Source organism: Porites lutea, chromosome 5, assembly GCF_958299795.1.
Source record: "Porites lutea chromosome 5, jaPorLute2.1, whole genome shotgun sequence".
Taxonomy (NCBI): Eukaryota; Metazoa; Cnidaria; class Anthozoa; order Scleractinia; family Poritidae; genus Porites; species Porites lutea.
Window position 1 is genome coordinate 45,065,247 of NC_133205.1, and position 18,909 is coordinate 45,084,155.

The 18,909-nt window shown below is 37.4% G+C and overlaps 1 protein-coding gene across 1 annotated transcript; it reads right to left on the reverse strand.

Moving 5' to 3' along the window:
- Window positions 1-5,300: 5,300 nt before the first annotated feature.
- On the reverse strand, window positions 5,301-18,628 carry LOC140938744 (E-selectin-like). The gene is made up of 8 exons (XM_073388271.1): window positions 18,621-18,628; window positions 15,435-15,602; window positions 13,897-14,064; window positions 13,375-13,554; window positions 12,910-13,077; window positions 11,488-11,765; window positions 8,946-9,108; window positions 5,301-5,783 (listed from the first exon to the last, which is right to left on the reverse strand). Exons 2-8 carry the CDS (start codon window positions 15,499-15,501, stop codon window positions 5,443-5,445), a joined length of 1,365 nt encoding a protein of 454 aa, XP_073244372.1. The 5' UTR covers window positions 15,502-15,602; window positions 18,621-18,628; the 3' UTR covers window positions 5,301-5,442.
- Between the last annotated feature and the right edge of the window lie 281 nt (window positions 18,629-18,909).

Sequence of the window (18,909 nt, forward strand, 5' to 3'; positions counted from 1 at the left end):
ATTTACAATCCGGTGGAATGCTTTTCTGGCGAAGAAGACCAGTGATCAAACGAACGTGGAAGCGACGTACACAGTAGCTGGCTCCACTACGGCATAGACGGATTTGGCGGGTTCAAGTTCCCGCGTTGCCACGTCTTTCGTCAGGAAATCTCCTAAATATTTCATTTTTGGAGAAACCCGTTGGACGGACTCCACATATTTCTTTTTTGAGTGCATGCCAATGCTTTTGGGGGGTTGTAACCCTCGACAGACTCGAAATGGTAAACGAAGACTCATACCGTCGACGGTCGCCTTCACTTCAAATGGTTTCGAAATCAAAACCACAGCGCTTTTGAACTTTGAAAGTCTAAGGTAGAATATTAATTAATTAGTAAGAATTTAGCTCGGTTACATCGCATGACCGCTGCCAGCTGACCCTCAAAGACAAAAGAAAATGGTACATGTACGCTACCGTCCAGGGTGAGGACAAAACATGGACCAGGGGTCCATGGACCCCCACTTTGGACCGGGTCCATGGACCACTTTCATGGACCGGGTCCATGGACCCCCTGTCATGGACCGGGTCCATGGACAGTTTTTTTAATAATTAGAAATGAACAAAAACAGAAATAGTGCAAAAATAAGGTTAAAAACAACAACAACAACAAACAATGCTCGATTGATCAGTAATGTTTAATTGTGCTTACATAGTGTAAAAAAAAAGGGGGGTGGGTACCTCATGCCAAAATACTGCTTGTTCCAGTGAATTGTTTTCTCTGATGGGTAGATTATGCTCCGGAGGAAAACCTTTTGACTGAGCAAATGTGAATTTTTGCCGCTTATTTCATACCAAGAGGTCGTGACAAACATTGATTTTCTACCTCTTTTAAAATGTAAAGCTGTTCATTGCGGCTGATCAAGAGGGTTTTAGGTTGTTTATAAATTTCTCCAAAGTGCATCCTGGATCTGAATGATTCTAAGCCACTTTCTTTTTGTCCATGAATGTCACTTTTTCCTGCAATGTTTTGTCACGCTGGGCCCAGCTCCTTAGCGCTTTTAGCAGGACGATTATAAATTCTCACGGATAGCTAGTGATTTACAGATCCAGATCTTGAAGAAGAAGAAGTGGCAGGGATTGTAGCTTAAACTGAAGCTACATCAACTATGGAGAATTGCTATGTGACTCAGTCATGATTGCTCTAAAAGCAATGTATTCTTAACTCCAGCTTGTTTTTCTAAGGTGATGCGATTCTTTGTACTGGAGCGCGTAATTCCTCTCTTGGTGATAACTTTTGAATCAGCTTAATTTAACAGTCTTGCGACTGCACATGTGCAAGCAGAGTGTATGTAATGTAAGCAAAACTAAATATTTGTGATCAATCGTGAGCATTGGTCGACAGCGTTTCGTCAAATCTTTTTTTGGCACTATTTCTGTTTTTGAGTGTCCATGGATCTGATGCAAAACCTTCTTATAAAAAAAAAAAAAAAAAAAAAAACTGCCCATGGACCTGGTCCATGACAGGGGGTCCATGGACCCGGTCCATGAAAGTGGTCCATGGACCCGGTCCAAAGAGGGGGTCCATGGACCCCTGGTCCATGTTTTGTCCCCACCCCTACCGTCCATTCATTTGAGCGGCACTGGAAACAAGTTTTTGCGGCGCTTTGTCACACACGTCACGTCATGTCACAAGAGGGATTTTCTGACTCCGGCACTCGAGTATTTGTATTTATATATTTATTTGTATTTCCACATGAAATATGGGTCGCTCCTTCCAAAATTTTATCAAAGTGACAAAGGAAATATAAAATGCTTTAATGTAATGTCTTTTAAGCCTGGCGTGCCCCGTCCAGATCACCGGAAGTTTTATCTGGATTTCTTTATCGGTTTTACAGACCAACGGTAAGTCTAAATTCATGTAAATTACTTTCTACGGGTAGATGAAGCGAGCTTTTATTTTTAAGATACATTTCGAATGATCAAAATCTTTTTCATTTTAAACAGAAAGATCACGCCGCAAAAAAACGGTTGCGTGGGATGCTGGCTCCTCGCCTTGCCTCGCGCTCAAATGACGCGTCTCTCGCGGATACTTGGCATCTGGTTTACTTGTTATGTCCCGGTCTTAATTAATTTTATGACACCAAGCAAACACCTTTCTATCGCGTACCAGGGCATCAACTTACGGCGCCTGCTGAGATTTTTTTTCTTGAGCGAAGCTCCTCATATGATCTAGAAGTAGTTTTCAAGTAAACAAACAAATAAAAAAGCAAGACAAAAAGTAATATAACAATGCAAAATGCAACCCCTACTCTAATTAAAGATACGCTGTATATACATAACCGATTTTGTCGCTGTTAGCTTCCTCTAAAGTGATAATGATGATAAGTTTTTTCGACATATTCGGCAACCTTGTTGTGGTTAAAAATTTGTATTTTGGGTAAAATCCTCGCACAATCTTCAGAGCGTGAGAGGTTTACATCAGTGTTGTATTACTGTTCAACCCAAGCAGTCTAGGGTGATTTTCTGACGCTTTTTTATCGGCCAAGCTGAAATGAATGCGTCATATTCAGCTTTGCAGCGTTTTGAACTGAGACATACATTTCAGCGAGCGTGGTAACGGCACGCATTTTGAGCTATTTTGGATTCCCTTCTTTGAGTTTCACGAAGTCTGCTGGATCCGTTTCGGTTGCTGGACCGCTAAAGCTTCGTTGGTTTTCATATCCGATACAGTACTATCTGCATGTGCCTAACGTTTCTATCTACCATTGGAGATCGAATTTTGTGAACCTCTCTTCGTGTTGGATCGAAAAGGGAGCAATCTCAAGTAATTTACCTTGTGTATTTATTGTATGAAGGGATAATTTTATTTAAGCATTTGTTACGAAACTTAATGTAGAAACTAAAGGCAATAACAATCGTACCTTTACCCAAACAAACAATGTTATTTTACAGTGTTCGTACTGTGGTACCAACACTGAACCTGGGTCACTTGTGTTCGATCTTGCAAAATTTCGCCATAATAGGCCTTTTGCATTAGTTGATCACGTCATCAACTTTTGGTAAACACGAAAACAGTTCGCTTTTGAAAAATTTGTTAGCACGAGCTGGAAAAGCATATTAAAATTAGGTAACCTGTAAATTTTCAGCCGCATGTCTCAAAAGAAGCGATTGCATCGGCCGCCGAAAATTAGAATTGTATGCGAAAAACAACTTTTGCCACCCATTCACGCTTAAATGGTTTTCCGTACAAATCCTTGTAAATTTCGAAATTTTCAAACTGTCGTGAAATATTTCATTAAGCATTAGGGGACTCAAATCTCCTTTTAATTCATAACAGGCCCTTTGAGTCCTTACATGAGTAAGGGAAGGATTTACATTGAGTTTAACTGTTTTCTTGTTCACCGAAAGTTGATCACGATCCTATTAGAGATCATTAGAACAACAGATGCGATGTCCTTTCACTGTTTTTTCGTCTGAAAAGAAAATTCGCATTTTGTTCGCCGAAATTCACTCCCGTATTTTCCTTGCGTAGTTTGTTTTCTTTTTTTTTTCTCAATCAGGGGACGAAACATTTATGTGAAACGTATGTTGTTAGGAATACCGGTGGGGTGCGACATGATAACGGCAGAAAAGAAGCGAATTCCCATATGAACCCTTTCTATCAAAATGGTACTCGTTCGCATGCACATTAAACACAAAAAAGACAAGGAGGGTTGTATCGATTTTTTTTTTTTTTAATGGCACATGCCTAGAAAATTTAAATTCAAATGGCTCGATAAACCCTGAAGATTTGACTCTCCTAATGGTGGTACCTCCCCGCTTGTCAAAGCAACGAATCCCCGTGACTTACAAATGTGCTTACAATTGAATTTATGAACAAAAATCAATACTTTAAATTTGAAAATCATTCTCTAGATATTCCTACCGCGCTAATCGTAACCAAAAAGGGCCACAACTTTTTTATTTTTTATTGTCAGTGTAATTTGTCTCAAAGAAGGCAAAATTCAGGTGACTTGACCAGACGAACATCATTTAAATCACTTGCCCAGGTAACGTCATTAGTTTTTATCCAGTACTTTGTTCCATCCTTCCGTTCAATAATTCCCTTCTGAAAAGAACCTGAGCCAATATTTTCTGGCAGGACCAACGTAGCTGCATGTGTGGTGATAAATTGCCTCACTCGATTCAAGGCGCCAATTCCTGAGGAGATTTTCTTCGAAATGTTTTCGATATTTGTTGGACCAGGAGAGGGTCTCGTCAATTGTTAGTCCAAGAGACTTTGAGGAGCCAACTCTTTTTATTTCCTTGCCCTCAATATATACTTGGATGGAAACTTCAGCTTAAGTTTGTAGCATAGCGTCCGGCCAGGAGAATCCACTGTTTGTGGGTTACGCATGGTTTCCACCGTAACCAAGGGTCAGGCTAAAACTAACTAAAGACAAAAGACCTCTCCCAAGGGATTGTCAGCCCAGTGATGGAGAGGTGGTGGGGGATTGCGACCCCTAACTAAGGACTTCATTTAAGGGGATTATGACCCCTTGTCAGGAGTAAGGACCTCTTTTTGGGCATTGTGATTGCAGCTATAAAGAGGCCGGAGTAGGGACCCTTCTCGGGGGATTTTGACCAACACCCCTGGAGAAGAAGCGGGCTTGTGACCCCCTTTTCAGGCTAGTCTTGTTACTAGCTTAATGACACTCCCTTGACTTTGTAATTCTTCTCCCCCAATCCGTTTACTACCCAACATGTCCTTATACTGATGTTTCTCGTAAGTTGAGAGCGTTAACTCTGGACTAGTACACATTTCACGCGCCTAAAGAAGAAAAATAATAAAAATAATAATTTGTTTTTCTCTCTCCGCCCCCTTATTCCCTCCTTTATACCGTTAATTCGTATAATTTTACTTTTTCGCTCACTACCCGTGTAGTGGATCTGAGGAAAGAAGAACGACCGCTCTCGGTCCATTATGAAGCATGTTGCCAAGTTTATTATTTAATATTTATGTTTTCAATATTTCTTGTCGGTTTTGAACCGTTTGTTAAACTGAACTGGATATTTGCAAAGGAAAAGCACTATATATGTTAAGAGCAGGAGTGTTTTTGCCTAATTGATTTTTTTTTTGCAAACGGCTGACGTAAAATTCAGATTCAAATAACTTATTAACACCCAAGCTTGTAATTCCCTAATATTGAATAGCAGGGAAAAAGACATGAACATTTTTTTGAGAACGCGCTGCGCTTTCAATTCTCCTTTTCTCTAGAAACGTACTTGTACCTCCGCACAAGTCAAAGCCATGTTATTAGTATCCCCATGACCGACATATGGCTCAGAATTAATCTAAGTTTATTATTTGATCAACAAACAGCAATACCTTAAATTCAGTTAACTACATAACATTACTGCACTCCGTCTAACCTATAGAGCTTTCCAATGTTTGAATTTGCTAACAAGCTTTTGATGCATTTGGCTCAAAGAGGGCAAAATTCAGGTGACTTGTCCAGACGAACATCATTTAAATCACTTGCCCAGATAACGCCTTTAGTTTTTATCAAATACTTTGTTCCATCCTTCTGCTCAATAATTCCCTTCTGAAAAGAACCTGAGCCAATATTTTTTCCCAGGACCAACGTATTCGGTGTAAGTTTGGCAGGATCTGGCGTCTCATCCAGAACTGCGTCTCTTGTGCCAAGTATTCCCCTGTGACCAATTACTGTAAATTGGTTTCTTGATCTGTAAACATTCTTCACACGCGTTTTTAAATACCTGCCATTAGCCTTTACAATAACTGCCGAGCCGATTAACAGGCAACCTACAAACAAAACAAGTAGAAATTATATTAAACGACTTGTTTGGTTTGAACCCAATAAGTCAAATTTCGCGGGACAAGTTTAGGAGGTCGTTTAGTCTCTGCATCCTATCCAAGAATGACATTATTAACAAAAGTAGGGAAGCGGGAAGCGTTCTAATTTTAGCCTGTCAACATGAGGGTCTCTAGTAGAGACGAAGAGGAGAGGAGAAAGCTTGTACCCTGTTATGATTTTAGAAAAAAAAAAAAAAAAAAAGGCGGGGAATATTATACACAAAAGTTCCGTAAATGATCGACATCTACTTATGTCGCTATGATGAAGCCCACTACCATTAAGGAATTTAAGATTTAAGACTACGGTTAACGGCTACGGTTGGACGAGTACGCGGGATCTGGGTTGAGCAGTTTTTTGTGCATGCGTAAAAGTTATGGGATGGCGTTTTGCTTACCGTCGTGTTTCACTACGGTAAGTTTTGACAGCTTTTCTCGTCGTAGTCAAAGTTCTACAACGTGTGACTTCAAAGGTGAGAATTTCGTATGTTACTCAAAGAAATAACACATTTGTTTTTCTTTTCGATTTATTTTCTGAGTTTACCAGTGTGCTTCGTTTGTTTCTTAAAGTAGTGACTCTGATTAGTTTTTTTTTTTTTCGTTTTATTTTCACGGTTTACGAAGCGGTGCGGGTAGTGAAAGCATGGATATCCACGGTGGAAATTTGTAAGTAAACCGATTGTTTTGTAGTAGATCGCTCATACAGTTTTGTAGTAGATCGCTGCCTATGCTTCAACACGAAATAGGCTGAAATTTTCGAATGTTTTTTTGTTTGCTTATTGCTTATTGTTAAATTGAGAAGGTCACTACCTCGGCCGCCGCGGACAGCTTTACCTGCTCCTTGAGGGCATCGAAAATATTCTGGGACCTGTAAAGCGTTAACCAATAAAGGGATATCTTCTTTGTCTACTCTTAATTCAGCTCTACCTTCACTGCTGTCAAAGTTATCGAGGCTGAAAGGTTCGTATTCCCAGCGAGGAAAATTTAAATTTGTGGACTCGTACTCTCCGTAAAGAATAAGAAACTCTTCTTCACTGATCACTCCATCAGAAAAAACGCAAACTAAGGCTTCACGAATTTCATGAAATGACATTTTCCACACGATGACCGTCGATAAGTGATTCAACCGTAGCAGCTTGCTTGTTTACAATCTTAATCTCTTCTCTTTTTTTCGCCCCAAACGGTTCGTACTCGATCCAATCCACAAGAACCAGACCTCTTCTACTCTTCCAACCGTAGTCATTCAACCGTAGTGCTCAATCTTCAATTCCCTATTGTCCGAGGAGCTGCGTTTTTAACATCCGACATTGGGTTGGCCTCAAATTATTATTAGCTAACTTAGAAGTTGTAAATTATGTTAGCTATACTCGATTAAAAGATACGTACAGTGTAGACCATATAATCGGTAAGACAGGGTGGGGTGTGGAGGGCTGTTATTCGAAGGGAATCGCTTATTGAATGTTTTTACCTTAAAGGGGGTCCTCATTTATGGAGGGGGTCATTTTAATTGGGGGCCAAGATAGGTAATTCGTCTCGAGTTATTTTTAACACCACAGATCTCAAGGGGGATTAGACAACAGCCAATCACATAGCGCGAATGTGTTCTGCGTGGATGACCCACGCAAAGAGGCACGAAATGACGCAGAACAAAATAGCGGAAGACGCGGAGAGCGATATTGCTATCGTTTGGTCGACGAAACCGACTACAGAGAGATTTCCGCTAAAGCTGTGTCAGCGAAACGGAAATTAAAAAAGAATCGCCCTTCCTCTCTTGTATAGAGCTAACAGTACAGCAGGGAAATCCTTAACGCACTGAATATTCTCTCAGGATCATTTATAATTTACAGTTTGAAGAGAGCAATTTCTTGTTTGATATTTATTCTTTATATTAGTCTTTTATTATTCAACAAAAATAACACTTGGCGTCCTACTTGCTTTATTGTACAAACGACCGGTTTCAATAGACCCGCGAAATTTCTCATTTTATTAAAGCACTGAGGTTACGAAAACTTCGAGTTAAACTGATTTCACGAGTTGTCAAAGAGTTCAGCGATTCCCTTTTCCCAGGCGAGCGCCGACTCATTTCGCTTCAATATTCCGGAATGCTCTCCATCTCTTTACGCTTTCATTGCCTTTCGCCCGACATGTTTTGCAAGGCGTTTAGTCATGCGAAACCTCCACGAACAACCACGCAGCGCGCGAGGTAACTTTATCCCGATTCTAAAAATAATCGAGACGAATTACCTATGGAATAGGGTGTGTATGGGGGATGCCTTCTCTGTCCCCTTTATCCTCTCTTGTGGGGGCTTATTCGGGCATTTGCGATAAGCTAGGGAAAGTGTCAGAGGCATTCTTTTGCTTTTTAGTTCATAAATATTTCTACTTATACTTAATCATATTTCTCACATATAAATGAGTTTCTCCAAGAGCTCTATGATTTTACATCCGTACGCGGTTAAAATGTTTACTTAGCCTTTTTTGTTAGTTTAAGTCACTCGACCAAGATACTGGGTGTAGATAATGCTTCAAAGAACAGTAAGTATGTAAAAAGTTTCAATAAGGTGTATAGTAGATAAGAGAGTAGAAGTCGCTGTTGCGACTGGATTCTCCTTTTTTTTCCCTGCCTGTTAGGTCATGTGATAAGCTGTTTTTTTGTGCAAAGTTACTCGATGTGTTATTGTGGAGCGATTTCACCCGAAGTAACGACGCTTTTGAAGCATTTCGTTGCCTTTGCTTTAATCTGAACAACGCTCACATCCTTGTTCTGTACAGATTGAATGGTTTGTCCGAATAAAAGTGTTAAACGTCCGTTTACAGTGGATTTGCACCTACAGTCGTTACTTCACGATACCATGGAAGCAAAATTTCTGGATCTCAACAAACCGTGGTCCTGCAAATATGGTAAGCAAAAAAAATGAACACGTATGACAACTTTCCTGTAACTGCATGATTGCACTCAGGAAACAAAACCATAGCCCATACTATTCTTCCATCTATTGATGATGCAAATGGCTTTCTCCGTCAAGAAAGACAAAATTCAGACATTTTGCTACCATGGTAAGAGGAAGTCACACATTTCCTCTCTGTTGAAATTAGAAAGGCAAAAAGTCTTACCCTGAGGAATTTCGCAGCCATAGACTTCTGCTCTAAGACAAACCGAAGAAGTTGTACCTACTGTTTTTCCCCCGCTATACATCACTTGGGTTTTTACATTTTTTCCAATAAATGGTTCTGACGGCTCTATCTTATGAAAACCTTTCTTGAGCTTTTGGCCTATCTGAAATGAAATAGATATTTTATCATTTGAGTTAATAAGTAATCTGCTACTTTGGGATGGTAACATGAAAGAAAAATAAATAGATTTGTTAAATGAAACAACGTTTCTTGATTTCGGTGGGATTCGTTCTCTGTATGACTTGGTTGACATTGCTGATATTGTCGAATTTATTGGCAGAATCCAAATTTCATCAATGTTCCACCTACAGTAACCATAAAGCGAAAAAACTTAAATAGTAAGGTGTCTGATAAAATCATAAAGTTAAGTTGACTAACATATTGATAACAGTTTTAACAACAGCAGTGGCTTCATGACGTAATTTTGAATTAAAGAAGGAACTGGAACTATCCGCCATCTTGAATCTGCCATCTTAAATTAATTAAAATGTGCTTTATTTTGCTTGGGATGGGGAAGGAATGCAGGTATCATACACAGTTAGCTTCAAAAGCAGCACGAATAGACTGAATTTGATCTATTAAACCCCCTTCAAAATCAAGCAGACAATAACTCAACTTGTTTGAGCAGTTTGGATATGCAAAATATCATCGACTCCGTTCACACTTCAAACAAAGACACTTATCGATCTGATTTTCACCACCAAATCAGCGCGTTGCTGTCGGTTAAGAAGTTACATGGTTACAGTGACCGTTGCCTGCGTTTTGGTTTTTCTTACAATTCCAGAAAACCAAAAACCAAAAACCAAAAACAAAAACAAAAAGGCAAGATATTTTTTTGCAATTGTAGATTTAATTCTGCTGTTAGTTTGCCTCTCGCTTCTACAATAGATCTTTTTCACTACTGTCACGCAAAAAAAATAATAAATTGGAAACCGTCCAGTGGAAGAAGCGAAGTCCAACTCTCAGGCCTTTGTGGCCCACAGTTTCACGCCGAAAACGTTTCACGCACCTTTGTAGAGCTTTGTATGCAGACGCCATATTAGTTTATATTGCTACAGTGGAACCCCGCCTTACGAACACCCCGTTAATACGACCACCCCGTTATTGCGACCACTTTTTCGAGGCCCGAACAAAAGCCCACTCATTTTCTTATCTGAAAACCCCGTTAATCCGACCACCCCGTTATTACGACCAACGACCACCTTTAGGGAGTCCTGAGTCGTTATTTTCTTTATAAAATTACCCCGTTAATACGACCAGTCAAAATGTTTGGTGGGGCTGCTGAATGAAATCAGACACAATCTGACAAACAACAACCCATTACTAATATTTTATTGAATGTTTTTAGGCAAAGGTGTTAGTGGTTAGCATGACATCCGGTAAATTGCTGTGTGCAGTAAAAAGGATGCATGAATAAATAATACAAAAGATCTGAAAGACTTCACTTTGCAGCATTTCGAGGCTCTCAAAGTTATTTTGCCTTCTTGTTTCTGCTGCCTTCCACTGTGGCTTTTCTCTTCAAGTCCATTTCCTTTTCTTTTCTCCCAGAACGTTGAACTTTGTAATAATTGTGAAAGCGTTGTAAGCTACGATATAGAAAACGGCTCTTCGAGACAAATCACAAGCCCTTTCCTTTCATAACAAGGAACTGAAAGAAGTCAGTGTTTTTTCTCATTACTCGGTTTCGTTTACTGTTAGATTGTTCAGTTGCATTGAATTGCGGTTGTAAGGTTGTTAATTAACTACAAAAAGGTTGATTTATAACGGATTAAAGGTATACATGTAGTAGAATGTAGTTTAAAAGCATTTTGCACCATAATTTGACCCTACCCCGTTAATACGACCACCCCGTTAATACGACCAAATTTCCATGGCCCGAAGGTGGTCGTATTAACGGAGTTCCACTGTATACCGTTTTGGTGCACCAATATGGCCGCCGGAAATCAACAAAAACATCTGGAGTTCATTTTTTCTATAAAAGCTCTTTCCTTTCGCTCGAGAACTAGCATACGTAAGCATAAACATATCTTCTAATACTTGCAATGGTTATACTGCTGAAAATCAAGAGGAGAGACTTTTCCAACGAGACAGCATTCCTATTTTGGTGTCACTCACTGTGAAAACTCGCAAGTTCAAACTGCTGTATTTTCGAAATGAAACATGTTACGGGAATGGAAACTTGTACAGAGATTTACTTTTTTTTATCCTCAATCTAGTGAAATAAGAATTCGTAAAAGTTCGCTATTTCGACTTTATTATTTGATGACGTCACTGTGAAAACCATCTATATCTACTTTGTCAAATATATGCTGAAGTTACCCGCTGACCACGACTCAAGAGGACCACTTCACGAGTTGTGAGAACATCGATCGTGAACATCATCCAGACCTCGTGCCCCCCTTGTCTACCCCCTTTCACATTTTCTTGGTTTATATCCTTCATATTCAGGTTTACCAATTAAGTCTTGGTCGACATTAATTACCTTATAGACGTCGATCCACGTATTTAACATTTGAGTGAAAAGATAGATTTCTCCAGATTGGTAAAAATCTGTGACGTCAACCGAAACGCTTGTTATCTTGTATTTCCGTGGAAAGTCTATCGTGAGGTAGTTCACATGCTCTTTCAGAGAACACCAGAAACTTTTTCCACCAAGACGCGCGTGGTAAGCAGGATGTCCCTCTGTTTTACTGGAGGCTCGGATGAAACTGTCAGGAATGCTTCTGCTGCTCATTCCAAGAGCAATACCACTACGGCAAACTTAAAAATTAAATACAATGTGTCAGTTTATACATACCCTAGGGCTCATGCATGGAAAATATCTATGATCATTTTATGGGACAATTCAGTACTAGCCTGTAAGGAGATTGTAACAGTAATATGATGATGATGATAATAATATTAATAATAATAATAATAATAATAATACAAAGACCTAGAACTAGAAATACAGAGAATGTGGCATATGAAAACCGTAGTGATCCCTGTGGTTGTTGGTGCGCTTGGTACAGTGAAGAAGGGTATGGTAGAAAACATCAAGAAAGTATCAGAGAGAGCAACTATGACAGAGATTCAAAAGATCTGCATGCTGGGATCTGCGCGAATCCTCAGAAAGGTGCTCAGTGTATGAACAGAATGACTGACTTGAGTGATGGTTTGCGCCCGGCTGATGCACAAAAAGAACACCAACAAAAGACTGTGATAAAACAGATAGTAATAATAATAATGATAACAAAAAAGAAGAAATGGAGAAATAGAGAAGGGTCAAGCACGACTTCCCTGGACTCAACAGCTATAGATACTTTATTGTTGGGATGTACATAAAAATTTTCATTTTCTAGTTTATAGACAGTTGTTTACATTTGCTCTGTTGAAAACCACCAGACCACCAAGAAGTCTTTTTTAACTATAGTTATACTGAATTTGTATTTAATTTACAATTTGAGAAGAGTTTAATAAAGTATGTTTTTTTTGCCATTAAATTATTATTATTATTATTATTATTCATTATATTATATTTTTTTATATAAAAAAGGATTCAAAATGGCGAGATCTACCCTTCACTTCAGTCAGAGAAGGAATTCATTTACAGAATTCAACGTAACTTAAACAACGAGCATTATATCTTAAAATTGTACGGAAAACGAACTAATAAATCAAATAAAGGATGTGGTAATGACAAAACAAAACAATTTTACTGAATGCAAATGTCAGTAAAGTATCAACTCTTCATACTTTTATTCGAGCGGAGAAATTTTACCTTTACACTCAGGCTTCATTTCTGTCCTTTGTCCATCCAAACATTTAATAACTCCAGCACCATTAAATACAGGAAACACGGCAAATCGAAAAAACCAAAAAGATAAAACAGTCGAAAATAATAATTCCTCTATACTGTGTTTACCTTTACACTGGGGTTTATTTCCAATCCATCGTCCATCGGAACATTTTAGAAGTTGATCGCCCTCAAGTCCAAAACCTGGCTTGCATGTATATCTGACTGTCCTGTCATGTCTAAAATCATCTCCAGACATGCTTCCGTTGCCTGGAATTCCAGGATATAAGCAAGGAGCTAAAAGACAAAAATGATTTTTTTATTTTTTTGAACACAGTATCATCTTTTTATCTAATATTAAAAAAAAAGACTAATACGTGACACACGTATTATGTGAGCGTAAATCTGGTAATATTGCAAACCCGAACTATATTTGTTTTTGCGTCGTTTTGAGGGATCTCGGATTTTTTTGCGATCCTGTCTTGAAAGTCTTTAAAGGACTAACCATTTCTCCTAAGGTGAAGACACAGGAGTGCAAGTCAAGAAAGATGATCGCCTCGACAAAATGGTAGAAGTTAACGTAATTGAGATTACCTCGGCAAGAAGGAACATCTTCGCTCCAGTGTTTGGTTTCCTTGCATTTAATTTGGCGGTATCCTTCTAACGTGTAGTTATCATTACAAGCAAATTCCAAAGTATCTTCATAGTTGTAATGATTTTTGGTATTAACTTGTTTACCATTGATCGGAGATCCTGGGTCTCTACATCTAATAACTAGGACAAAAGAAGAAATTTTAAATTCGGTGAATTGTTTGGTGTCATTTATCAAGAACAAACGGTGAAGTTGAACCAATGTTTTTTTTTTTTTTTTTTTTTTTTAATAGAAAGCCACTAAAACCATGTTTAAACTAATAAGGACAAACCGCGGGGTTTAACCAAAAAAAGGATCTTGCAATTTCTCTTAAAATGCACCACACAGTGACGAGTGTATTGATATGTTGGCCTATTAGAAAATGATCATAATCATCAGACCGATAAATACAGGAAATACGGGAAATCGAAAAAAACAAAAAGATAAAACAGTCGAATATAAATAACCCTTAATATTGTGTTTACCTTTACACAGCGGTTTATTTCCAATCCATCTTCCATCGGAACATATTAGAAGTTGATCGCCCTTAAGTTCAAAACCGGTATTACATGTATATCTGACTGATTGACTATGGCTAAAATCATCTCCGATTATTCTTCCATTAGTTGGACTTCCAGGATCTAAGCAAGGAGCTAAAATGTAAGAAAATGTGTGTTAAACTGGTATAAATTGGTTTAGCCTAAGGCCAAATGTCGAACTTTTTATGAGACGAACCAAACTCTAATTTTTGGAGACCTAAATTATTAGTTAAAATCGTCCGTTGAGTCAGACGACGAACTTAGGAAGCGTCGAACTGGCAATATAATAAGACAAAAAACGGAACAGCGGATTTTCACAAGAAAACAATTTACCACCTTCGATTTGCTGAATATTTCCCATTATTGGGTTATTGAGTAGAAAACTCAAATTTTATAATTTTGCTTAAACGAGGTGCAAAAGAATTGTTTCGAATGTTAAATTCGACGTCATAACAACGGTAGTAGCAGAAGGATAAGCATATATATTTAGGTATATAGCAATAATCATATATAAAGTACCTACCGGGTTTTTCCAAATTTTTTAGAAAATATTTTTCTGTAACGAAACTTTTATTTTTGTACTGAAAAATATATTTCTGTACTGGGATACACATTGTTGTACTGTTGTTGTATTTCTCTTTCCATTTTTTTTTTTTTTTAAATTTTGTACTGCAACTTTTATTTTTGTACTGAGATTTATATTTTTGTACTGGGATAAACATTGTTGTACTGTTGTATAAATGAATTTTACTGTACTGAAGAATGTAGTCGCACAACCGATGAATATGTTTGTTCTGGAACTTATGTTTTTGTACTGAGAGACTGATTTTTTTTTTTTACTGGAGCCGTTATTTGGGTATTAAGAATTGGAGATATCTTTCCGTACTGGAGTTTATATTTTTGCACTGAAATTAACATTTCTGTACTGGGATACACATTGTTGTACTGGTGTATATTTTATTGTACTGGTAAATATACTCGCACAGCCAATGACTATGTTTGTGTACTAAGATATAGAATGCAGTAATATAATATATATTTGTGTATTGCCGATGTGGGCCACCGTAGTAATGCGTCCCGATCATTTGAAAAAAAGGATTAAAAGGAACGTACGAACAAAAAGGCTTTGTCGTCCCCGGAGGTTCTCGTCTGTCTTAAAAAACTGAGTGAGCGTGATCAGTAACAAATTTTCTCGTGGCCTAATTAATTAATTAATTTTTTTGTCTCATGGAAAGATCGACGATTATTAGATGCTCTATCCGTCTGAAGTAGACGGAAAGAATGGTTGGGCGATCCAAGCACATTCAGACAAACTACACTGGGTCAGACGTTGAACTTTTCATGAACTTAACTCAGTAATTTTAGTTCGTCTCATGAAAAGTTCTAAGTTTGGTCTAGGCCTTAGAAGTATTCTGATATTACAATATTTATTTCGTCAATAGGTTATTTTATTTTAAGGGAATGTAAAAACTCTGTTAATGTACCCTTGCAGCTTGGCTTTTTATTGCTCCATTTGCCTTCTCTGCATGTTATTGCTGCCACACCCTCCATGACGTAATCTGTGGGACAAGTGAATCTAACTGTTCGGCCGTGACGGAAATCTTGATCGCTTCTGTTTCCTTGATAAGGAACACCTGGATCTGCACAAGGGGCTGTGTAGTAAAAATCAGATCGATGGATTGAAGATTGAAAGCACATTACTCAGAGAAGTTCCTTTCTCGTTTACATTCGGTTCATGTTAAAGTGTTTCGATACAGTTTTTCAGAGGCCATACGGATATTTTTCAATCGCCTTAAAAGCGGTTTTTCCCTTTTTCGATCGCCATAAAATTTTCACCAGTAATTGGCTATGGATTGAAATTTGTGAAGATACAGTTTTAAGTAAAATCGATATTACTATGACAACAATAAAGAAAAACTTTGAAATTGATAAAAGCCGAATTTTGTGTGATCTAGACCGGCTACTGAAAATCCAACATTGGGAACTTAAAGATTGGTGTTTAGCAAACAATCTGCGTAAGCAGTCAAAATTCTGTATGTTTGAATTCGACTTAAACGAAAATATATTTCAATCCGTAAATTTTCAATAGCTATGATAGATTTTTTAATAAAAACGTTATAAATGACTCAAGTTATTCTTAAGTAGCGTCAGAATGCTGCTTAATATCATATTTCGATGCTAGGAAATTTTGCTGTATTTTCGTTCTTGCGATCTTGAAAACTAACCCGTTTTCTCGCCACCTGTCTAAGTGCAACTTCATTCAAAATTTGGACTTTTAGCGCTTTTTTGTTTTTCTCCGAAACCACTCGAACGAATTTGCATAACCTCTTTGCATAATCTTCATAATGTATATAATAACGTCTGAAACTTTCATGAAGATTGATTCACTGTAACACCTTGAAATTTCAAGACAAACCTATCCTACGAACTTGTCAAAAATCTGCGTTACAACATTCACTGTTTTGACGTTATGCCAATTTTTCCAAAATAATGCGCACTGTACATACCTCCATGACTAGTACATTTTAGTTTGAATTTATCGCATCCTTTGAATGTAAAGCAATGACAATACTCACACTGAAATGTACTAGTCATGAATATACACCTATTTCAGTTAAGGTTGCTTCAGAGAAGAATGATGCATGATCCATGTTTCATAGCCCGCGGTGCATTATTATAGTAAGTCTAGTAAATTATGTGCCTGCAACGAGCCTAGAAACCTAGAAAGCAAACGCTGCTGACGCTTCTATGCTGTGTCAGCAGAACGTTATATTTTAAGACAATGTTTTTCAAAACACTGAATCCTAGGCTTTTTAATTTAAGACAGTGATTTGAGGTTAGGTTTTTCTCTGTGGTAATATGCAAACGCTGCAAGTTTTCAACGAGTTTTCTTGGCTCCGTGCACGTGGGAATTTTGGATGGAGTTTTAAAAAAATCAAATAAAGTTCAAGGCGTTTGTTGAACAGCAATAAATAACTTAACATTACGTGTTTATCTATTTTTAAGGCATTTTTTTAAAAAACTGAATAAAAAAAGAATAGCGTTGATTTGATTTATTGAAATACACAGCATTCTGGCCCATGCAAAAAACGCAGCTTAATCAGGCGGGCCTATTTAATCATTTAATAATGTTAAAAGAAATAATTAGTAATAAGTAATTTTTTTACTATGAGATTTTAAAAATGAAAATTTTCAGCTCGCTCATGCTTAAGAATTTTAGCAGCCATTGGACTTGAAAGCTCTCTTGAACGCCTTTTTACAAATGTCTCCATTATTTCAATGAACGTGAACAAGGTTAAACTTCCCGCTACAAAAGGGTTTACCATAGTGCACTGCAGGCTATGAAACATGGTTCACGGGAGCAACCTTAATTGAAATAGGTGTATGTATTGTCCGCATTAATTTGAAAAAAAAAATAGCATAACGTCAAAACAGTGAATGTTGTAGCACGGATTTTTGACTGGTTCGTAGGATAGGTTTGTCTTGAAATTTCAAGGTGTTACAATGAATCAATCTTAAAGAAAGTTTCAGACATATACATTATGAAGATTATGTGAAGAGATTTTAAAAAAAAACCGTTCGAGTCGTTTCACAGATATACAAAATAGCGCTAAAATTCCAAATTTTGAATGTAGTTGCATTTGGACAGGCGGTGAGAAAGCGGGTTAGTTTTAAAGATCGCGAGAACTAAAATATGATATTAAGCAGCATTATGACGCTACTTAAGAATAATTTGAGTCATTTATGACGTTTTTATTAAATAATCTATCACGGCTATTGAAAATTTAAGGTTTGATATGTATTTTCGTTTTAGGCGAATTCAAACATACAGAATTTTTTACTTCTTACTGAGGTTATTTGCTAAACACCAAACTTTATTGTTGTCATATTAATACGATTTTACCAAAACCTACATTTTGACAAATTTCAATCTATAGTCAATCATTGGTGAAAATTTTATAGCGATCAGACGAGGATAAAGTCACTTTTAAAGCGATTGAAAAATATCGGTATGGCCTCTGAAAAACTGCATCGAAACACCTTAAAAGCGGCTTTTAAACTTGGTTTTAAGAGATACAAGCAAATTGTTTTAATACAGTCTGAGGCCGTTAGCCCTAGACTAATGTTTTAGTTCCTAGTTAAATACATGTGAAAAGAATATGCTACTGAGAATTAACATGCACATAATAAATAACAAGGAAAGATATTAAACAGTAAGATCCACTGCGTTATGAAATGTTTTAAGCTTTTCTTTCCGCATGTATTACGGAAAACTGAAGTTACGCCAAAAAGCTTACGAACTGGTGGCCGAAATAAAATGCGTAACGAAAAGGGTTTCATACTATTAAGTCGTATGATCTGCGCTTCAATAAAATCTCAATCTGCCAACTCAAACAATTTTTCTTAGGCCAAAGAAATTCTAAATTTACGCAAAAATTAGGCGACATCAAAAGGAAAATGTCGAAATCACGTGGACATAATGATGTAGAAGTTCATATAAAACTATTTTGAAGCTTTATAGTCAAATATTGAAAAAACCTACCAATTAATAGAAAAACGTTGAACATAAAAAAGAAAGAAAGGAGAAGTAAGAAAAAAACATGTCTTGACAAAAAGAAAAAAAAAACCGAGAAAGGAAATGAGAGGAATTATAATATAAATATTGTTACCTCGGCAATAAGGTGGGATTACCGCAATCGTTGGTAAACTCATAAGCGCTAAAGCTTGATGATATTCTATACTAGGACATATGATTCGCATTGCTCTTTTCTGAACGCCTTCTAATTCTTGCGAAAGGTAGGCTGGTAGCGTGTTATGGAAAACGTGCGAAGCATAGTCAATGACGGAGCGCACGCATGTAATGTAAAAAAGGCGTAAATCTTTCTGTGGAACAAGAGCTCTTTTTAGCTGAACAAGAAAATAGAGCCTCTTAGCTGCCTTCTTAGTAACTTCCGTGAT

Excerpts from the sequence above, each read along its gene's own strand:
- LOC140938744 (XM_073388271.1), bottom strand. The coding sequence starts at position 15,501 with ATGGAGGGTGTGGCAGCAATAACATGCAGAGAAGGCAAATGGAGCAAT. Across the intron at positions 11,766-12,909 it reads AAATAAACCCCAGTGTAAAG|TTTGCCGTAGTGGTATTGCT; the intron begins GTAAACACAGTA and ends TTAATTTTTAAG. Across the intron at positions 5,784-8,945 it reads TGGCTGCGAAATTCCTCAGG|GTTGCCTGTTAATCGGCTCG; the intron begins GTAAGACTTTTT and ends TTTTGTTTGTAG.